The 21,052-nt window shown below is 36.5% G+C and overlaps 1 protein-coding gene across 1 annotated transcript; it reads right to left on the bottom strand.

Moving 5' to 3' along the window:
• Positions 1–9,435: 9,435 nt before the first annotated feature.
• LOC146452906 (2-aminoethanethiol dioxygenase-like) lies at positions 9,436–21,022 on the bottom strand. The gene is made up of 10 exons (XM_085097751.1): positions 20,847–21,022; positions 18,863–19,056; positions 17,756–17,806; positions 15,351–15,412; positions 14,621–14,726; positions 13,358–13,412; positions 12,847–12,894; positions 12,566–12,597; positions 11,332–11,380; positions 9,436–10,572 (listed from the first exon to the last, which is right to left on the bottom strand). Exons 1-10 carry the CDS (start codon positions 20,946–20,948, stop codon positions 10,516–10,518), a joined length of 756 nt encoding a protein of 251 aa, XP_084953877.1. The 5' UTR covers positions 20,949–21,022; the 3' UTR covers positions 9,436–10,515.
• Positions 21,023–21,052: the final 30 nt, after the last annotated feature.

The raw sequence follows: 21,052 nt of genomic DNA, 5'->3' as shown, positions 1-21,052 counted from the left end.
ATGATGATGATGATGATGATGATGATGATGATGATGCCTGACTATCAATGATGATAATAAGGGAATAACTCCCTTTTTCCCCTTTAAAGTTGGACGATCAGTCCCATCACAATATCACATTAAACCTTCGTTTTTCAACACATGTACCCCTACGTACGTTATAGCGATCATGCATTCGAAAATGTTGCCCGCGCGATAATTTCCAAAAAGTGAAATTTTTGATTTATACTTTGATTAAAAAATTATTACAGGTTAATGCACAAGTGTACCTCCCTAGCTTCAAAATCCATTGAATACACTATCACTTAATAAAAAAAATTAAATGAATGCATTAGTACAAATTGTATACACTTTATAGGCGTCAATGAAATTCGCACTTTCCCACGGTCTCCTAGCACGTGATCAATATATGCCTCAGACCAAATTTCTTAAGGAAGAAAATTTGATAAGGAAGAATTTATGAGATTCAAATACGTGTTTTTCAAAAGCATTAGTTTAGAGAGTACGATCTAATGGGACAGTTTGCTTCTTACCAAGTTACACGCTTTTCACTTCGCAAATGCTTCTATTGTTAGCGTCTTCGTTTGAAAAGGTGTAATGAAGTGTAATTGCAGGTGATAACTTGTGATCTGAAATGGCATGTAAACCAGGTTGCGAATTTCGTGGGGTAGTTCAAAAAAAAAATGTATTCGCTTCAAGGAATGAATACTTATGATTTGTACTTTGGTGTTTCTTTAGAGAAAACTGCTAGAATAAATTTCAAAATACTCATACTATACCTGCCTTTGCTACGAGCAATTGTGCCTCGGTTTTTAAAGATGCGTCCCAAACGTGCAGTGCTTTTAAATGGACGCTCACGTCCCCTCGGCAGTCACTCAGTAGGACACACTGCACATTTTTATCGTTTTGGGTACTGGATCCGCAGGTACCTCCAACATACGACGAGTAGCCACAGGTGGCCATGACCAGGAATTCTTCACGGACCAATTAAAAGTGCGGCTACTAAGCCATTCGCTTTCCGCGTGTCACGAAAAGTTTGTACATATTAAAACTGGAAACAATACACTTTGATTGACACATTATATTTCTATGGTTCTCTTTTGCGACCCAAACGACCTAAAATATTAAACACGATATAAAATGAAAAGTAGCAACACCTATGAAATTTAATTTGATGTAGTCATTATTTAAATCTACTTAACAATCGGCTTCGCTTTACCACAGGGCAATTTGATCACAGTAAGGGAGGGGAAAAAAAGCATGAAAGGAATTTTTCGAGTAACTTTCCAGAAGTCCATTTTTGCCCCTAGATCTACCACAAAATATTTGAACTCGCTGGAAAAGGTACCCATCTAAATAAGAGACCATGACTTTACAGAGGGTACTTCCCACTACGCCAGAAACCAGAAAAAAACCTACACAAATTTCTCAACGTTCCCCAAAGTCACTAGTCATGTTCCATTATTCCGAGACAGGTGTTAAATTTATAGCCCCGAATAGGCGAAGAATGGCTAACGCTTTCGCAGCATCTTACAAGCTAAGGTCCGTGACATTTTTATTTCTTCTCCACCTCCACCCCAACCCGGATGTGCGCCCGTTTCTGTAACGTAATCTCATTGTTTAATCATGGCGAAAGGTTAACAGAAAATAAAAATTTCTTGACGAGAATCATTGACCAACATCATGTATGAAACCTAAACAGAAGAACAACGATCAACTGATGCTGTAAATTAGTGTTTTACTTGCCAGCCCCCCCTCGCACGCCCCAACCAAAGAAATAGAGCACAAGGGCTTATCATATTCCACATCATTTTGGGACAGCAGTTTCCTGTTTAGTTCCCGAAATGCATCAAAAAGATTTGACAGTAATCTTGAATGGCCCTTTTTTTTTTAATTTAGGAGCTGTTCCATTTTTATTTCCTCCCCACCCCCACCCCAGCCCGTCTGGATGTGCGCGCGTTTCTAATCACGCAATCACGGCGGAAGGTCAACGGAACATAAACGATTTCTTGACGAGAATCTCAAGTTCAAAGCAGGATTTAAATGGTTGCTGAAAGAATTTTTGGTCATTAAGGATAACAAAGAAATATTTGACACCTTGCACACGGCAGCTTATGGAGCGAAAGGCAATTTTTTCGGCTGATGGTTGTCCTGACGGATTTTGAAGAATTCGACTCAGTGCCGCGTTTACGGGCGGCAGTGTATTACAGTGATTTCGCACAACAAATCATCGAAAATGCGGCTGTATCCGACTGAAACTATAATTTGATATATTTTGAAATATCCAGTTCTCGATATTTCACGAGGTAAGTGGAATTTATCATTATTTTCTTAGTAAATCGTTATTTTCATGTTGTTATGCTAATTACGAAGGCGGTGTTTGTTGACAAAAGCTTAGTCAAAACTTCTTCGTCTATGATTTTCTCTTTTTAACTGCCCAAAAATTTTATTGCATATTCTTACAGATGAGACATTGCTCTTTAACCGGGATGCTGTTTTAGGATGCCAACTAATGTATCTTTAGCGATATTTTCCTTTAAACTCGGCCATTTTTTTGGCACTTGAAGAGTAGTTCAATAGGGAAGAAATTAAAAATTTTGTAAAAAAATCAGATTTCGATCAAATTCTCAAAAAAGCTTCTCAACACAACAACAAACATTTGCTTGTCTCGAATAATGAGATTTTGTTCGGATTTGTAACGCTTTCTTTGTAAGGCAAATTCTTAAAAGTGTGGCCTAAAATGGCCGCTGAAAGCCCTCTCAGAGCGGTAAAACCAAGATGGTCGCGCTGCAGCTAAAATACGAATCGAACTGAGCTGAAAGTTATATTTATGTGAATCACTTATATAGACCATTCTTCTGAGAAAGTTTGAGGGATTTCATTTTTTCTCGTCCAAACGACGATAGTCGATATTTACAGAGGACGGCTCTTAAACAACATACCATTGACACAGGTGTGTAAAATAATTAAGCGTTTTTATACATCACATCGTTCTCATAAAAATATCAGTGATTATTCTTGAAGGCACCACACCTGTTCTTCAGGGATACTGCAAGTAATGGTTATATTAGTGGTTGAAATTAAAGAAATATGAATAACAGAAATAACATTCCATTAAAATTACTGTACACAGTTGGTGATTTTCTGACATGAAACATTATTAATGCTTCACTTCAAATCACATAAGCCAGTCACTTGTGTTTGCAACCAGGAATTATCTGAAACAATACATTGTAAGAAACAATGCATTATATCAAACAAGATGCCTATATACTGGCATATACGCAAGATGCTGTGGTTGATTCATTTATTCCAACTGTATGCCTCGCTGATTGATAAAACTATCATTGCTAATGGAATATTTTGAGTCACGAAGATCGCGTTACGTTGTTTCCCTTGTGTTACGCTACTGAGGATCTCACCGGAAATTTTGGAAATTCCATTACAATAATGTAAGCTTCTCAATGACCTCTTTTCTGTCTCCCATCGTGGTTCGGGACTGTCAAACAAAGCACGATTCCTTCACCAGGAACTCTCCAATTTCCACCGTTCTAGATGTCAAGTGCTTCTTAGAAGTTATTCTTTCGATTTACCACTTCAAAATGGTGAAATTTCCGTTTGAAAACGGCACACTTGAGTACACAACATGTTAACAATATGGCGCCACAAATTTAATCCGTTTTTAATAAGTATATCAAATGATGCGTTGACGTCACACAGGTAGGGGTGAGTGGGTCCCCTCCCTCGCGATATAAGCGACAAGAATGGATTTTGATTGGCCTGCTGATGTTGAAGACAATCAGGACAATACATCCCCAGTAGGAGAGGGGATAGTTTAATGAATAAATTAATGTACAGATTTGTGGCTACGACGAAGGAAAAAAAAAAGAAATCGACCCGTTTTAGACACGGTATGCCCCCTCAGGGCATCCCGCGTAATAATGCATTGTTTGAAACCATGAAGTACTGTATATCAAAGAATTCATTGTTTGAAGCCATGAAGAATATCAAATAATGAACTGTGAAATCGTCAATTGACATCATACCATGCATAACATGGATGAATATTGTTTGAAATCATGACTCTAGTTAGAACTCATGATTTGAAATAAAAAAATTCAGGCTTGAATGGGATTCAAACCCATGACCTCTGTGATGTCGTTGCAGTGCTCTACCAACTGAGCTATCAAGCCAACTGGGAGCTGGTCATATTGTGAGTTCATTTTTCAGGCTTTTGTTTCACAACTGCTTAAGTTGCATACTAACTGCGACGATCTTTCTTCTATTTGATTATTCATCCGCAGTTCAAAATATATGTTTTACATATTTACATTCAGGTTCACATCTGTAAAAAAAAATGACTCTACATACAGTGACATACTACCATTGCACTGCCTGAGGACAACAAGTAAAGTGAAGTGGGCAAACTAGGCAAGCTAGCGCACAAGAAAATCCACCATACCCAGGATATAAACTCTCAGAAGACTTCTCATTTCTGTGATATACTTAAAAGTTAACAAAGTGAAAACACAATTAATTGAATATTTTTTTACTCAGTTTCTTTGAAATGGTAGTTATATGACAGGATTTTACGGGGGTAACAATTATAAACAACATTCTAAGAATATGTATGGTTTTGGGGACACTGTGTCAAAATTAGACCTTACGCCCTATTTGTATGGATTTTGAACCATGTTTCAATGTCCTTAACTTGAATAACAATTAAGAAATAACAAGAAATTTACAGTCTGAAAAAGAGAAACAACATGTTATTCAAGTGCTTCCCCATCAATTTTATGCACCAGTAAAACACACCAAAAAATGTCCCAGCTATGTTTTATGGATTGCCTAACCAAGTAAATGACTGAGCTTGTTTGAGTCCAGCTCAGTAGTTTGAGCGTCTGATAAAAAATTAACAAATTGACGTCAGTTTTTAAGCATCTGTCCTGTTATTGATTATGAATTTGGTCATCACATTGTAAAAGTAGCTGTATGCCCGGGGCTGTATGCCTCATGGATCCAGAGACTAATTTGTTTAATTTAGTTTGGTTTGGTTTAATGCTTTCGCCACAGCGATAACAATGATAATAACAGAGAAAATAACAAAAAAAACTAACAGCAAAGAAATCAAAAGTAAGTGGGGGAGGTGTGGCAGAAGAAAGGAACAGAACTTTCATCCCAATTGCGACCTAACTCCCTCAAGGCAAGGTAGTCTAAAAATTACAAAGAAGGGTACACAAATTAAAAACAATCACAGTTAACAAACCAGAGGACTGTAGACAGATAAAGTGGGGAAGACAATTTTGAAAAGACTTGTTTGACAATGTCATGAGGAAATTCATTATCAGTAACAGGACAGATGCATGAAAAAAAAAAGTCATTTTTTTTTTAACTGTAACAGAAAGCCAGAGGAGATAAAATGTAAATCAACTTCCATAAAAGCTGTGAGCTCGGTATCAGAACCTTCTGGTCCTTCAACAGGATCTAGAAATTCATAAATGGGTCTGTCACCAGAAACCAGAGAAAATTTTTCCTTGTTGTCCATGTTATTTTCAAATTCCCTGTTCTCGTTTCTCGCATCAGCATCACATAAATTGTAAATTCATGTGTGTGTCCACTTGTTGGCAATGAAAATTAGCCAATGAATGCACAAGAATTTCTGCAGTTATTGTAAAAAAGGAATCTGATTTTCCCTTTGTCCCATGCTTCTGATATGTTGAAAACTAAATCATTGTTAAACCAGCAATACTTTCCCTATTGTGTAACATATAGAGAGCAGCAGCAAGGGGTATATAAGTTACACAAATCACATCACACAAACAGCCACAAGCAAACTGATATCTACTAAAACATACTCTTTTCTTAGGCACTTTTTCTCTATAAAACATTGAATTTGTTTTTGAAAGTTGATCAAATCAACTTTACAGTAATATTTTAAAACATAGAATGTTTGTTTCTAATAAGATTAACATTGCCAGCTATGTGTCTCTGTGCTATGACTTAAATGCTGGCAGAGATTTTTTCACTAAATGGTATGGTAAAAGCATCATTCTGATAAATGGCTCCCACACACCAGGGAAAAAGAGATACATCCTAGCATTGTCATTGGTACTAAGCAGTGTGATGCCTCAGCTGCAACTCTCTTGTTCTTGCAGTTGTCAAGACTCAGAGCCTCTTCAAATAGGCCTGGTCGACCGGGCTGGCTCTGTTTCCGAGGTCTCGCCTCACCACTCTTTTCTTTTCAAAAATTTTGATATATTCACGTGAGAAGTCGACCTGGCCCAGTTACCGAGATCTCGGATTTTGCGACCGAGATCTCAGTAACCAAGATGGGAATTTTTCCCATTTGAACACTCCAGCCCAGATACCGGGACTGTCCATGACGAAACATTTTCAACTGTGCATGGCTTGTAAGGTCGCTGACAAGTCAGAAAGTGGTTCCATGGGTATTTTGGGGGCCTTTTGGACATTTTTTATCTCCGTAACTGGGATTAAATTTCCCATATGAATAGAAGACAAAATTCGTCCTGCCTACCGGGCTCATATGAAGAGGCCCTCAGATGGTCCATGATCCGGAAATTATGTCATGGTTGACAGTTGGCCCATTATATGGCTTCAGGGGAAAAAAGCAGACATGTTAAACAATAGTCAAGGAAAAATTTGAGATGAACATTCAGCCCCTATCAGTGGTTTCAGTGCCATAGTAGTAAATCACCATATTGGAGATGTCTGTTGAGGAAAACCTAGAGCTATTCTCAATTTCCCACAGAAAAACCTTCATATTATCAATTCGAGTTATCGATCACATTTCATTCGGAACAATATTTAAAAAATGGTGAATTAGGGGTCTGTATGGGAATAAAAACTAATTTCGAAATATTAACTGAACGACAAGCGAAGATAATAATTTCCCACCGCTCCTAAACGAAAGTGAACTTAAGCTTACAAAAATTTTTAGTTAGGTGGTTTTCGATGTAAACATTCGGACAAATTGAGATACAAAAATTACTCTAAATGTCATCAAATATTACTAACCAAAAGCTCTATTTTGGAGCTCAAATCTTGCTTGAATTCTTCTTCCATCACTCTCGACATCATCGGTTGAATACAAAGCTTCAGAAACTGACCGAAAAATCCTGTAAATCGATCGGCAAGTTCGGACAAATCAGCCGTTTTCAAAGGCAATATTTACGTCTTTTATCCCAAATCGCTATGACGAAAACGGACGATTTTACCCCGTTTTCCTTCGTTGTTTTGGTAGCCATTTTGTAAAATGTAACCAGGCAATGTGTAAGTACGCTGTTCATAAGCAACGCAGCCGACTAAATAATTTTTAACCGGAAGTCTGGTGGTACATACAGTGGACTACAGTTCCTGAGAGACAGAAATCCGTATAAAGCCTACCTCTCTAAGACGGACACCTCTATAATACGGACACTTATTCCTGTCCTCTTGGTGTCCGTAATAAAGAGGTTTGACTGTATTCCGCTTTGCATTATTTTAAAACCTAAAGATTGCGACATTGCTGTAATAGCTGCAACTCCTTTCTTTATCGAAAATTTAGGTTCAAACCATGTCTTAGTTTTTTATGGAACGAGACCAGACAAAATTATAAAGTTGATGCCTGCAAAAAAATTACCGTAGCCGATTTCCGCTTGCTTACGAGTCTCTCTACTTGATACATCTTTGCTCCGGGTTTATACTTCCGTTATCCGGTTTGATCCACAGACGAAAATATTTAGCACAATTGCACAAACATAATCTATCCGCTCCCATGCACGATCTCTCTGAACGGCTTAACTTGAAAAGAGTGGCTACGTGGCTACGCAGCTACCACGTAGCTGCGTAGCCACGTAGACTTCTACATGACTGTATGACTATGCCTCGTTCTTTGTGTAAGAAGCCTCGTAGCCGCGTAGCTGCGTAGCCACGTAGCCCCTATGGTATTCAGGCGGGTATTGACCACTTTGTATCTGCGTAGCCACGTATCCACTCGTTCCAGGGTCACTTTTGGAGTGGCGGGGTATTCCCTAGTTACTGGTAATGTGGAAATTGAAATTCTGAAAATCCCATAGAAATCCTACATGTTTGGTTCATGCCTTGCTCCCTGGGTACATTGTGATTCAAACTGGACACTCTAGCAGTGAAAAGGTTTATTGCATGTCATGTTTGTTAAATATTAAGAAAAAATGGCAGGTTTTTCTTTTTTTTTTTTTTTTTCAACGAAATCACTATTACCGCTATTTATCACCATTTCTGGATGCTAACACGACAATCGACATCCAGAATTTGTGAGACTGCTGTCCATCCAGTGGATTAGGTATTAACTAAAATAGTAGAACTGAAGCTGACACTTTGCATTACGTATACAATTGTTTGGTATTGTTTGAAATTGATTCATGTAGCTGCTGCCAGGGACCAGATGGGTATAGATGTGTTACCAGGGTATGATGTTGAAGAGAGTGTGGACCTTTTTTAAGGTAAATTAATTAATGAACACCTTTATTTAAACAGGGTATTCCCTCTGGACGTATATTGATTGTCGGCATACAGGAACTAGGCTTTACGAGCATGCGTATGTCTGCCAGATTTTACGCTAAACATTCGTTTCACAACAAAGAAGTCAAAAGTAAGTTGGGGAGGTGTGGCGGAAGAAAGGAACAGACCTTTCATCCCAATTGCGACCTAACTCCCTCAAGGTAAGCTAGTTTAAAAATGACAAAGAAAGGTACACAACAGACAAGAAGAAGAATCAAAATAATAAACAAAACGGAGGACTGTTGGTTTCTCACTTAGACAGATAAAATTGGAAAAGACTAGTTTGAGAAGACAAGTTTGACAAAGTTATGACAAAATTTATGATCAATAACCGGGGGGTGGGGTACTCTGGATTTCAAGTGACGGGAATGATTTTTGGGGGTTTGAAATTTTCGATTCCGGGATTTTTTTGGGTAGGAAAATTTGGCAAGTATTTTTTTGGGTGGCTTGATTTAAGTAGTGATTTTTTGGGTATTCAAAACAATCTGAAGATTTGTGGTAGTGCCTGCGTATCCTGGCCGCGTTGTCATTCTGCGTTATTGTTGAAACAGATGTTCTTGGGTGTCTTGAGTGTTGTTAGAATGACTACCCGATGTGAAAAAGATAACTTCAGATGACATGAAGAAGAAACAAACCCAAATATTTCATTTCTAATGTTTTTATTGTTCCTGTTATATCATTTAATGCTTTCTGAAAGTTTTTAAGGCTCGGAAATTCGGCACAGGATTGTTTTCGGGTTAATTTTTGGTCGAAGTATTTTATTGGGTTTTGTTGGAAGCCCGAGGGAGTTTTTTTGGGTTTTGATTTTTGCCCCCATTCGATGATCCCCATCACTTGAAATCTGGAGTACCCCCCCCCCCCCCCAACGGATCAATAACAGGACAGATGCATGAAAAACTGAAGTCAATTTGTTTTTTACTATAACAAAGCCAGAGGGGACAATATGAAGTCAACTTTCATACAAGGTACGAGGTCGGTATCAGAACATTCTGTTTTTTTAGAAATTCATTAACGGGATTGTCACTACAAACCAGATAATTTTTTTCCTTGTCATCCATGTTGTTTTCAAAGTTCCCATTCTCGTTTGTTGCGTAAACATCGCAACATTGTAAATTCACTTGTCTGTCCACTTATTGACATTGAAAATTAGCCAATGAATTTCTTCAGTTATTGTAAAAAAGGTTATGTGTGGCTTTGGCCCATGTAAGGGAATCTGATTTTCCCTTTGTTCCATGCTTGTGATATGCTGAACACTAAATTGTTGTTAAACCAGTAATACTTTAGCGTGTTACAAGCCAGTAATTTGGTAATGGTACTGTAAAGCAGCAGTGCTACCACCATCTATTTTTTCTTCAAATACTCACTGTTGTAGATTGCTACATATCTAACACTTCCTGTTGGCCTTTCTGAAGTCAAGAAATACACTAACTGATGACAAAACGGCACTCAGCTTTGACTGGTATTTGGGTGAGTAGTTGGCCTTATCTTCCCTTTGTATGAGATCTACAGGACCGTGGTGTCTTGCACGACATCAGAAAGTCGATATCAGTGCAGAAACTGCTTTTCAGTGGACTAGTGAAGACCAACAAAATTGATAACCATATATAGAGCAGCAGCAAGGGGTATATAAGTTACACAAATCACAAACAGGCAGAAACAAACTGATTTCTAAAACATCCTCTTTCCTTATGTAGTTTTTCTTTAAAACATTGCATTTGTTTTTAAAAGTTGATTGGATCAACTTTTGTTAATATTTTAAAACGTACAATGTTTGTTTCTAATGAGATAATCATTGCCGGCTGTATACATGTCTCTGTGCTATGACTTTAATGCTCGGACAAAGAGTTTCCAGTAAACAGTATAATGAAAGCATCCTTCCTTGATAAATGACTCCCACACACCAGGAAAGAAGAGATGCATCTCAGTATTGTGGTACTACGCAGTCTGATGCCTGTAACTCTCTTGTTCTTGTAGATTTCAAGACTCAGATGGTCCAGAAATGATGTCACGGTTGACGGGTGGCCCATTATATGGCTACAGGAAAACAAAGCAAACAAAGATATTTATCAATAATCAAGAAAAACGTTGAAAAGATCATTCAGCCACTATCAGTGGTTTCAGTGCCATTAATCATTACATAGACCTTCTAGTAAGTTGTAAAGTCATCATTTTAGAGATGTCTTTTGAGGATAACCTAAAATTATTTTCAATTTCCCACGGAAAAACGTTCACATTATCAGCTGGAAATTCACAAAACTCCATAGAAATCCTATATGTTTGGTTCAGACCTTGCCCCCTGGGTGCCCAAACTGGATACTGTATCAGTAAAAAGTTCTATTGCATCTCATGCTTGGTAAATATTCAAAAAATGACACTTTTTTTTTCAGCACAATCACTGTTTCTCAGTGCTATTTATGGATGCTCACATGGACAACATCCAGTATGTTGGTGATTAACTAAAATAGTAGAACTGAACTTCTTCATTTAAGTCCCAATGTTGTGGCCTCAATGGCCATGCTGACACAGTTTCCAAAGGAAGATTGTGGTGTACTTCTAGATTTGGCAATGGAGCGTACAAGTGAGGTTTCTGTAAGGATGGTCAGTTTACTCATACAGCTTTTAAGCTGTATGAGTAAAATCTCTTCAGTGAAAATGACAATATAATGAAATTAACATAATTGTATAATTATCAATGACACCCTTTGATGTGTGCCCTACAGTATAGAAAGGAATGAAACCATGACTACATTAGCATCACAACATAGAAGGGAAAATCACCACATGACAAAATACCTGTGTGTCACAGAAAAATTCACGTGGAGGGGGAATCTCTGTTATCCATCTGAAATAAAAGGGAAATCAAAAATTTCATTAATGCAATGGTAAGCAGTATCGATAAAGTGGGCAAAAGACACAAGAACAACAGCAATTTCTGGTGCTGTCATCCATCAGGACAAAAAAATCATCGATATTTCCCTGGCTACTCAATAATCAAGCATGACGAATGTTTTGGCAGTGAAACAACGAACGGCATACCTGTCTGACTGAGTAAATAAATTCCTCTATCAATTATTCAACATAACATCATGCATTATTTTTCAAAACGAATATCAATATATCAACTCTATCAAATGTCAACAAATAACAATAATTATATCAACTCTATAAAATATTAGCAAATATCAATATTCGGTCTTTTTTCATGACAATATCTTCCAACAACAAGAAAGTGCCTTTGAACTAAAATTTAGAATTTCACTGACTTTTGCATGGCCTTGACAATTTTTTTCTGAGTAAGGGAACTATAAGAGATTTCAGAAAATAATGTCACAGTCGTCTGTCAATGTTAAAAGTTTAATTCCTTCCAGGCATTTTTTGCCCATTAAGTGATGAATTAATTACAGAGAAACTCTGGACTCATGTAGCAAGATAACGTTGGCACATTTCCACAATGACCACAAGCACATAAACCACCAGTTTTCATCAAAATTAATTTACATAGCACTGCCATATAACCCACAAATGGCTGGCACGTCCAGGCAAAACTGCAATTTGGAAACGCTGATTTTGGTGGTGCATACAAAGCATACCTTCCAAAAAATAATAATAATAAAATGATACCACAGTCAGCACATGCAAAATGAACTCAAATTTGGGATTGAGACTCAGGCCAAATGTTTGAACTGTCAAGCAAAAATTTGGCTTCCATTTTTAAAGATCCACTGTAGTTTCTCTATTGCACAAAACAAAAGTACCAGTAATAATATATTTTGATAAGTTTTGAATTACAGTTCTCTCTCCGGTTGGTTTGTTGGTATATAGTTTAAAATAACCATGTTTCTTAGCAGGTGGTACTTTCTCCCAGCTTCTGATAATTGTTGTCACAGCTTAACCCGCCCACGGCAGTTCTTCTCCTCCAGAATGATTGCTTTGCATGGACTGCCAACAACACAGCCTATCATTGTTTTTATACGATTCCAACATGTTTCCTTCTGATCTGACAAAAGATAAGAACATTACTACATACCTGTCACTGTTATCGAGATCAATGGTAGAAACCTGATTGAGAAATAATGAAAAAAAAAAAAGAAATCAGTAACACCCTAACAAGCACGCAGTAGCAAGTCTGTATGATGTTAGTTATGTTACTAGGTATGATGTTAGTTGGTTAGTTATAGTTAGTTTTCTTTTTATCTCCTTGTAATTACCTGAAGGACTTTACAGTGTCTAAATTTGTGTCTCATCTTATCTTATCTGATGTCAAATTATCTCACAATTTCTTCCTCTTTAAAAATGTCTTCAAATTACCTGGTTGACAGAAGGATTGCACTCTCTGAAGTAAGTACAGTCTCTGCCCTGGATGAAAAGAACATCAAATAAATGCCAAATTATGTCATTGTCATCATCATTCACATCTATAAAAACAACACCAAAGTCTGCAACAGTTACATTACAAAATGGCATTCAACTGGACTTTCCCCAAAATGAAATTTTCTGATTGTTCAGTAGCAGGTCTTCTATTGATTGTCGAAGTTCCCTCATTGAGGAATGCTCTTACAATTACTGCACGTAAAATGTACATAAATCTGAAACCCTCAAACATTCCAAATCATCTCTTAAAACTAAGGAATGGTTGTTTTGATTTAAATTAAATAGGCCTCATATTATATAAATCAATTTGTTTTGTAACAACAACTGCTGCACAAAGGCTTATTATACAAGCTGTCCAATATCATTACTATTGAAGAACAAAAACAGTCTGTGATTTACATGCAGGGCAAAATTGTATACAATTTTTAAATGAGAAATTTAAACTTACTTTTTCTTGTGAATAAGGAGGAGCAAGGATATCAACAAATGCTGATGGCCCAGCACTAAATGTAAAAATAACAAATTGCATATCATTTATGAAATAATTACAAATTAACAATCTTATAAATAACCTGGTACCCATTTTCTTTGATTAGAATTTGGCAGACAGAAAGCTGGATGTTTGTAACTCATTTCTCATGTCAAGAGTAAGGGGAGGCAAAATCTATTTCGTACAGCACTTACAAAAAAATAAAAAATCCATCATTGGCATCAAATACACCAAAGGTGCAGGAATAGACGTATTTCAGGTGATTTTACAGTCAACCCTGGTCACGCGTGAACGATATTTTTGAAATTTGAACGGAGTTTTGAAGTTTACATGTCAGTTTTGAAAATCGCCAACGAGATTTCACAGTTCCCGTATAAATTTCCCTAGCTTTTTGACAGTATAAAGCTATGAATTTTTCTTTACATTGCAAAATTGAATATTTCAAGAATAACAATGTTTTGCAAGTATTTTGAATATTTTTTTCAGTTAATGGATCTTTTTTGGAACGATTTCCAGAGAAATGTCCAACATTCCATTCAAACGTCGGACATTACAAAGAAAAATTTGAATGTTCATTTCATTCTTGGAAATACTGTTCATGCATGACCTGGATTGACTGTAAGAAATAACACAATGGACAAAATATGCTGATTTGGGGCAATTAAGCAATTGTCTGATGTTTGCAAGAGTTTTCTTTAGTTAGTATTAACTATTTTTATGAGTCAATTTCTATCCAAATTTATTCATCCATGTTGACTTTAATTTTATAACAACCAATTATTAAGTTGCTCAGAGTGCTGTGATATTATTTTTCACCGATTAATTTTACGGAATTTCAGAATTGTAATCTATTAATTTAATTAAAACCTTATTGTAAGGCGCAGTGGAATATTTTATAGAAACTGCGATTTATTATTATTATTGTAATTATTTTCATTATTAATTACTTGATTGGCAGATAATTAACTGTCACCAATAGGGATTTTTACATCCACCAGTGATTCTAAAAGTGAAGAAAACAATGGGCTTATGGCAGGCATTCTTTTTCCCTCTCCCTCTTGCTCCGTTGCTTTGTGAGTGCACACGATATGTCCTATATCCTCCCCCTTTCTAGCGCCTGACATGCAGGCTACACCACAAACCAAAGATATGTGGCAGGTTTCTTCTAAAAATCACAAAAAGCATTTCTGTTTCAGAGTCAACTGGCATCATTGTTAGTACCTGATATTGTGAATAGTATGGTAATTGCCTGATGTTGGTGTTAGCACACAGCTCTCACTGTTTTCATCAAAGGTAGATAATGACTTTTTACACCTGATAAGCCGCCCTGGAAAATTCAAATCAACAAATCATTACCTTTTGTTGTTGTGACCTAGGTCTCAAAAACAAGGCAATACCAATTAATTAATTTTTTGATAACAACAAATCAAACATAGGCATGAATGAGGGCCACAAGATGATGGGATAAATACAAAATAGCCATAGGAGAGTGTATAGATGCTTATATAACGTTTTACAACATTTTTTTAAAAACGCAGTTAACGGAGCGTGATGCTCTTGACCTGTCATTTGTTACTGTGTGAACATCTATAGCATTACCTAATGCAAACAACAACCACAACTTTATTGCGTCGACGAAGGAGACGCTTCCTAATTGAGTCGTCCCAATACTGTCCATGACATGCCCAGCGTGTGTGTTCCTTAGCGCAAAAAATCGAGAAAATATGTCGGTGCAACATCGCACCGTCACAATAGCATAATGAATATGACAGTCCATCATGCCCAGCGCGTTTCGTACCCAGTGCCTACCGCTATAAATGTTCAGCGGCAGCAGCCTACCGCTGTAAATGTTCCTAAGCGCGAGTAATCGAGAAAAGAAAAATGTAACTATACATACTAAATTAACACTGATAGAAACTTGAACCACAAATTGAAAACTAACCATACTTACGTTTAAATTGTGTGTGCAATGGCTGTCGTGGAAACCCATCAATCTTTCCATTTAATGGGGCTCTACAGACAATATTGTTATAAATTGTTATTGTGCATTATTAACAACAGCATAAACAGTGACAACACAAGCCCTGTTCCCAAACTGCATTGCACCTTACTTCAACGTTGCAAGTAGTTTACAATTTATTGTAATTAGTTTACTTTGAAGTAATTCAAAGTGGTGCAATAAACCAGACGTAACTAATTGATGATCAATAACATCAATGAGCAATAATATTATTGATGTGTAATCAACTGATTAGTCATTGATTAAAGGCAATGATCAGTGGGTAATCGATGACTAATCGATGAACAAACATTTTGTGGCCTTTCGATTACTAATCGATGTCATGGATTATTCATCGGTGTCAATGATTACTCATTGATTACATACATATTTTTCTGCTGCACATCTATTACGATTTTCCGGCTCTTTATTACAACTGAGTTTCCTGTTATAAATCTTTACGTGAATGGTTTGTGACAATATTGATAGGCAAAGATGAAGTGTACGTGTAAGGTTAAACGGGGAAAGTAACTAAATTCATAGGAATCCAAGAGTCGTCTCTAGTCTATTATAATGTATAGGCCATCTATGAGAAATGCAGAACAGCACGCATATCATCATTAGGATATTAATTTGATGGATGGTAAAATTACCAGAAGGAAATGTTCAGAAGGTGGAGCTGTCTGTATCACTCTCCTGGCTATCAGAGTCTGGAAAATATACCTCTAAATTTTAAACAAGTTTTCCTGCTGGGGTAAAAGCTTCCCGTATAAGGTCGTTGTTTCGATCTATAAATGTGAATATGAAATTGTTTTTATTTCCTTATTTTCGATGTGGTATGGTTTGTGTAGCCACGAGATTGTATATGACTAATCGATGTCATCAATGACTAAACAATACAATCAATGCTTAATTGATGACTGAAAATTTTGTGGCCTATCGATTATTCGTTGATTACTCATTGATCATCGGCAATGATCGATGAGTAATCAACTGATTACCCATTGATTACTCATTGATTTCATTGATGTCATTGATTAGTTACGTCTGGAATAAACAACAAGAAATGAACATGTGTCAAAAAAGTAAATAAAATAAAAATAAACCAATAACATAATCAATTTTACATTTATTACAATTCTGTTTAGAAAGACCTTTCTTCTGATCAGAAACAATGTAGAATTATAAATTATTTTGGCAAAGTAACCATCTCATCTCATACTCGAGACATATTATTATTCATTGAACTTTTTTTCTTTTTTGTATACAGCTATTTCAATTAACGTTGTCGGATCAAAGCTTAAAGCTTAAAGACATCTTCAAAGAGGCTTCCACCTCATCCATTTGATATCCTAACATTTCATCCAAATGGCTCGCCATAGTATATATTCACTAAACTGAAGAGGCATAGCTGATTTTGGTTAACTTATTCAAAAAAAAATTTCACAGAATCTTGAGGTCTTGTCTTATAGCTTTGTTCTTTGATCCGAGAACGTTAATTGAAATAGCTGTATTGCCTTATGAGGCAAAATCAAATTGCACAGCCATTTCCAAATCCAGTCAAACTCAACTAAACATGAGGTAACACAAAAGATGGAATAATATGGCTATGATATTTACAATGCTCTTTTTGCAACTGTGTTTATTTTTTCGCAGTTAGAAAATGTAATGCATGAAATGTAAGTTAAGATTCCAAAGTTTGAGTTGTATGGGGTGAAGAGTGACGAAAGTGCCGAATTAAGTTGGACTGTTTTGACCCAAAAATTGATCCCGAGAGTGGGTCGAGTTTATTGCAAGATTCCCTCTTGTGATGTAATGTTGGGATCAATAGTTTTATTTTCATCACTGATTTTTACTATGAGGAAAACTAGATAACTCCTTTCTTTTCCCCACTGTTTTTAAAAATTTAATAATTATTGTTAGGGGAACCAGCAATGCAAAATCTCCCTCCTCTAGCCTTCTCTTTCGCACTATCCGCCATCTTTTGTACCCAACATTATGTCAGTGGATGTTGTCACGTGGTGTTTTGAGTGTGTGGAAATAGGAGGAAACACTCTTTCGAGTGTTTGGTATAGCTTCTCAAACTATTGATAATTCTTGAAGAAATTCGAAGCAAAAGTTCACAAAATTTTATGATAATTAAGATCACATTTCCAAACCTCCTTCATGGTAGTGATTTCCTTTGTTTTCTCTTAATGAATTATTAACGAGTTTGAGAAGTCATTGTCATAACTCATTTCGTTACTGATGGAATCACCTCAAACAAATAGAAAAAATAGATTCTTTTTTCCACTGACAGTTATGATAAAATCAATGTTCCTTAGAAAGAATCACTTTTCAAAGAATAGAATACTCACTCAGACTGTACATCATATGACTCCACTGATATTTTACCGTAAACCACTTTACTGTTCAGAGCAAAGCAAAATTAATAATAATACGTCATACCAATATTATTCAAGGTAATAGGCAGGGGTTGCATTAACTTTTTCAGCATAGTAGTCAAGGTAGACAAAAAGTTTAATTTAACAAATGAAGAAAACATGAATCACATCTCCTCTTTATCCTTACTTCTTGAGGGATACACTTGAATTAAATAGCTGCTTATGTTATCTATTGATATCACTACCTGAAAACAGGGTAGTGGTTTTGACTGGTTGTTTCTAAAAATTATTTGCATAATAGAAGTTATTTAGAATCACTTTTGAACGAAAACAAATGTAGTTCTGATGCCTCTGGCAAGACAACATGTACATGGAACACAATGTTACAGATAACTTTCAAAGTCAGGGTGTCAATGATTAATTTTGATGGGTCAATAGCTCTGGTTCTCTCTAAATCTTCTTCAGTTACCATTCAATTTGCCAGGTCAGGAAACCAGCTTCCTTGGGTTTTTTATCTGAGACCACTTTGATCAACTTTTGACTGCATGCCTTGAGCAAAATAGAAAGCAACTGTTTTATCCAAGCACTAGTTTTTGGGAGCATGGCTGACCACAGTATGGTGCAGAACACTAACAACCATTCAATCAGAAAAATGGCATGGTGCAGAGCTCCTCTTCTGACTCAGGATGGACTTGGAAGACCTCCATCATCATCAGCAGCATAAGGACTTAGCTATATGTGTACATGTATCTTGGGAATGGTCTCAAAAACTCTGAAGGTGCTGCCTAAAACATACATTTTTTGTGCATTTTTTGATGCAAGAAAAACAGATCTTAGCAAGGGTTATTGGAATCCATAAAAACTTCAATTTGTAAAAAGGATGTCATATATTGTTGTGCAATTTAAATAAATTATATTTTTTAGAATTGTTGTTGCTGGAATGAAAATCTGTAAAAATGCATGCTGACCTCAATCTCTTTTTGGATGTCTAGTAACCCTTGCTAAGATCTGCCTTTCCCACATGTTGTAAAACTGCATAAAAATACCTCCATTAAGAGGCACTGTAAGTTATCTGCTTACCACAAACCAAACATGCCAGGATGATCATGAAGAGGAATTGAACATCCTTTCTTCAAGATAAACACTGCTAATGTAAAAAATGGACACTCAAATATTGACACATGTGTTACTGGTGCTTTGGAGTAGCTGCCATTACTCTGATCTTTACTGTTTGGGACAACAAGCTTGATCTCTTCAGCAGTGACCGCATCCAGCTAAAACAAACAAATAAGCATACCATCCAATTTACAAGCAACAAACTACTGAGTATTCTGAAAATCCAAAGTCTATATTTATAAAATCATAAAAACTTTTTCAGCTATGAGGAATCTGACCGACATGTGTCCATAAACAACCCTGCCACCATTCTAGGCACCATAATGATTAAAGTCTTGGTCCTGGCAGCATAACTGGAGCCAAGATTTGTCAACCTTGCCACTGAACCTAAAGCGTTAAATCCCACATCAGCCTTAGTGAAACATGTGCCTACAATACAGGATTTGTTTATAAATTACAAAAGACATTTTTCTAACCATTAACTTACCAAATAGGTGCATTTTTGAAAAAACAGACTCTTTTGCTTCTCAAAACGTTTTTAGCTATCAAATCATTCCAGATAAGGAAACCACTCTTGTACAAGCTAACATCATGTCCCAGGCAATTAATATTTTTTGTGAGGACAACTTGCACATAAAATTATTACGTATAACAGAGCGTTGAGCCAATCAAGCAAAGAATCTGTCTGCAGGGTGGAGTACTAAGCAGAACCATGTCAAGAAAAAAAATCTAATAACTAATTTGGTACAAACAAACATGTTACTCTTGTCACCACATATTACTGAATGTTTAAGGGGCCATTAAGAAAAGTTTAGCACTTAAATTAAAGGAACTGAATGGCTCGGTGTAAGAGAGGTATATTGGCATTTTTGGAATTGAAATCCAAATTGCTTTAAATCAACTCTTTTGGCATAAAGCCTGGATTCCATAACAAGTTTTTACCAAAATAACAGAAACACAATGAACATAGCAACATAAGGAAAAACTGGTTTAATTTTTCTTTATGTTATGTCAGTTGTTATGTCAGTAGTGTGAACCAGACCTACTGTTATACCAAGGCCTGGTTCAGATGCTGAATAAGCCAAATTGAATTCAACGAATTAAGTTCATGTGAAGTACGGTATCTGATCTATTCAGAATGGTCAATCTAATTCGGATTGGCTCAGTTGTTTTCCCTGACTGGTTCAGCTGGGAATAACGTCTGTGAACCAGGTTTGGTTCAGATGCTGTTCTTCACATGAGCCAAATCAAATCTATAAATTGACCCAAATCCACAATTTTCTTCAGCCATAGTATGTTTCAGTGAATTAATTTAGGGTGAATAAGTTTGGCATCAGAATCAGTTCAGCCGGGAAATAATTAATTTGGGTCGCTCTAAATTTGAATTTGATTCAGCTCATGTGAAGTAGGCATCTGAACTGGGCCTGAGACCTTCTATTCATTTACATAAAACAAATGAGACCCACATGAATATGGACAGCTGATATGGAAAATTTTAAAATTGGTAAGAAACAAGAGTCGCTCTTCAGCAGCAAACACTAAGTCTAGGGCTGTTATTGTTTCAATTGTGTGCTATAAAATATAGCAATAGCGGATGCTGGAAGGCACACCTAACACAACCCCACTTGAAAACTTGGCAAATGCTGTTTGTTAGTTGCCTTAAACCTGAACAACTTTTAATATTAAGGTGTTCGTTTCAGTTGAAAAACTGGTCGCCCTAAACAACAACAGACATAAAAGGATTTAAAACATTACTCCCGGTAATAAATCATCCAATTCTAAGAAAGTTTCCGTTCATCAATCTTTTACTGGGTCTTTAAACCAATTTGCCGGTTTGTAAACAAAAACACTTCAACTTTTCGTGCCAAGCTTCATGCACGGCCATGCAAACCCCACAGACAGGCTAAAAAGCCTCGTATTCATGGAGCACCGTTATTAGTTCACTTACCAATGTTTTTAACCTTTCAAAGTTGGAGGAAAAAGCTGATGTTTCTCCTGACATAAACGTTACCAACGCTTGTCTCGCAACCCGTTGAATCAGGGCGGCCATTTTGTCATTTCCTCTTGCGTATCTCTAGTACTGGTACCTAGTTCCTCTCTGCATTTTTTGCCTTTTGACCGCGGCCGCACTCATGACAGTTGTTGATCAGCAGT

The sequence above is a fragment of the Pavona decussata genome, unplaced genomic scaffold, assembly GCF_977016875.1.
Source record: "Pavona decussata unplaced genomic scaffold, jaPavDecu1.1 SCAFFOLD_366, whole genome shotgun sequence".
NCBI lineage: Eukaryota > Metazoa > Cnidaria > Anthozoa > Scleractinia > Agariciidae > Pavona > Pavona decussata.
The sequence above is the reverse complement of the archived record's forward strand: the minus strand, read 5'-3'. Positions and strand labels throughout refer to the sequence as shown.

Coding starts and splice junctions, on each gene's coding strand:
- LOC146452906 (XM_085097751.1), bottom strand. CDS start 20,948: ATGGCCGCCCTGATTCAACGGGTTGCGAGACAAGCGTTGGTAACGTTT. Junction 19,057..20,846: donor TTGAAAGGTTAAAAACATTG/GTAAGTGAACTA, acceptor TGTTTGTTTTAG/CTGGATGCGGTCACTGCTGA. Junction 12,598..12,846: donor GCAATCCTTCTGTCAACCAG/GTAATTTGAAGA, acceptor TTTCTCAATCAG/GTTTCTACCATTGATCTCGA.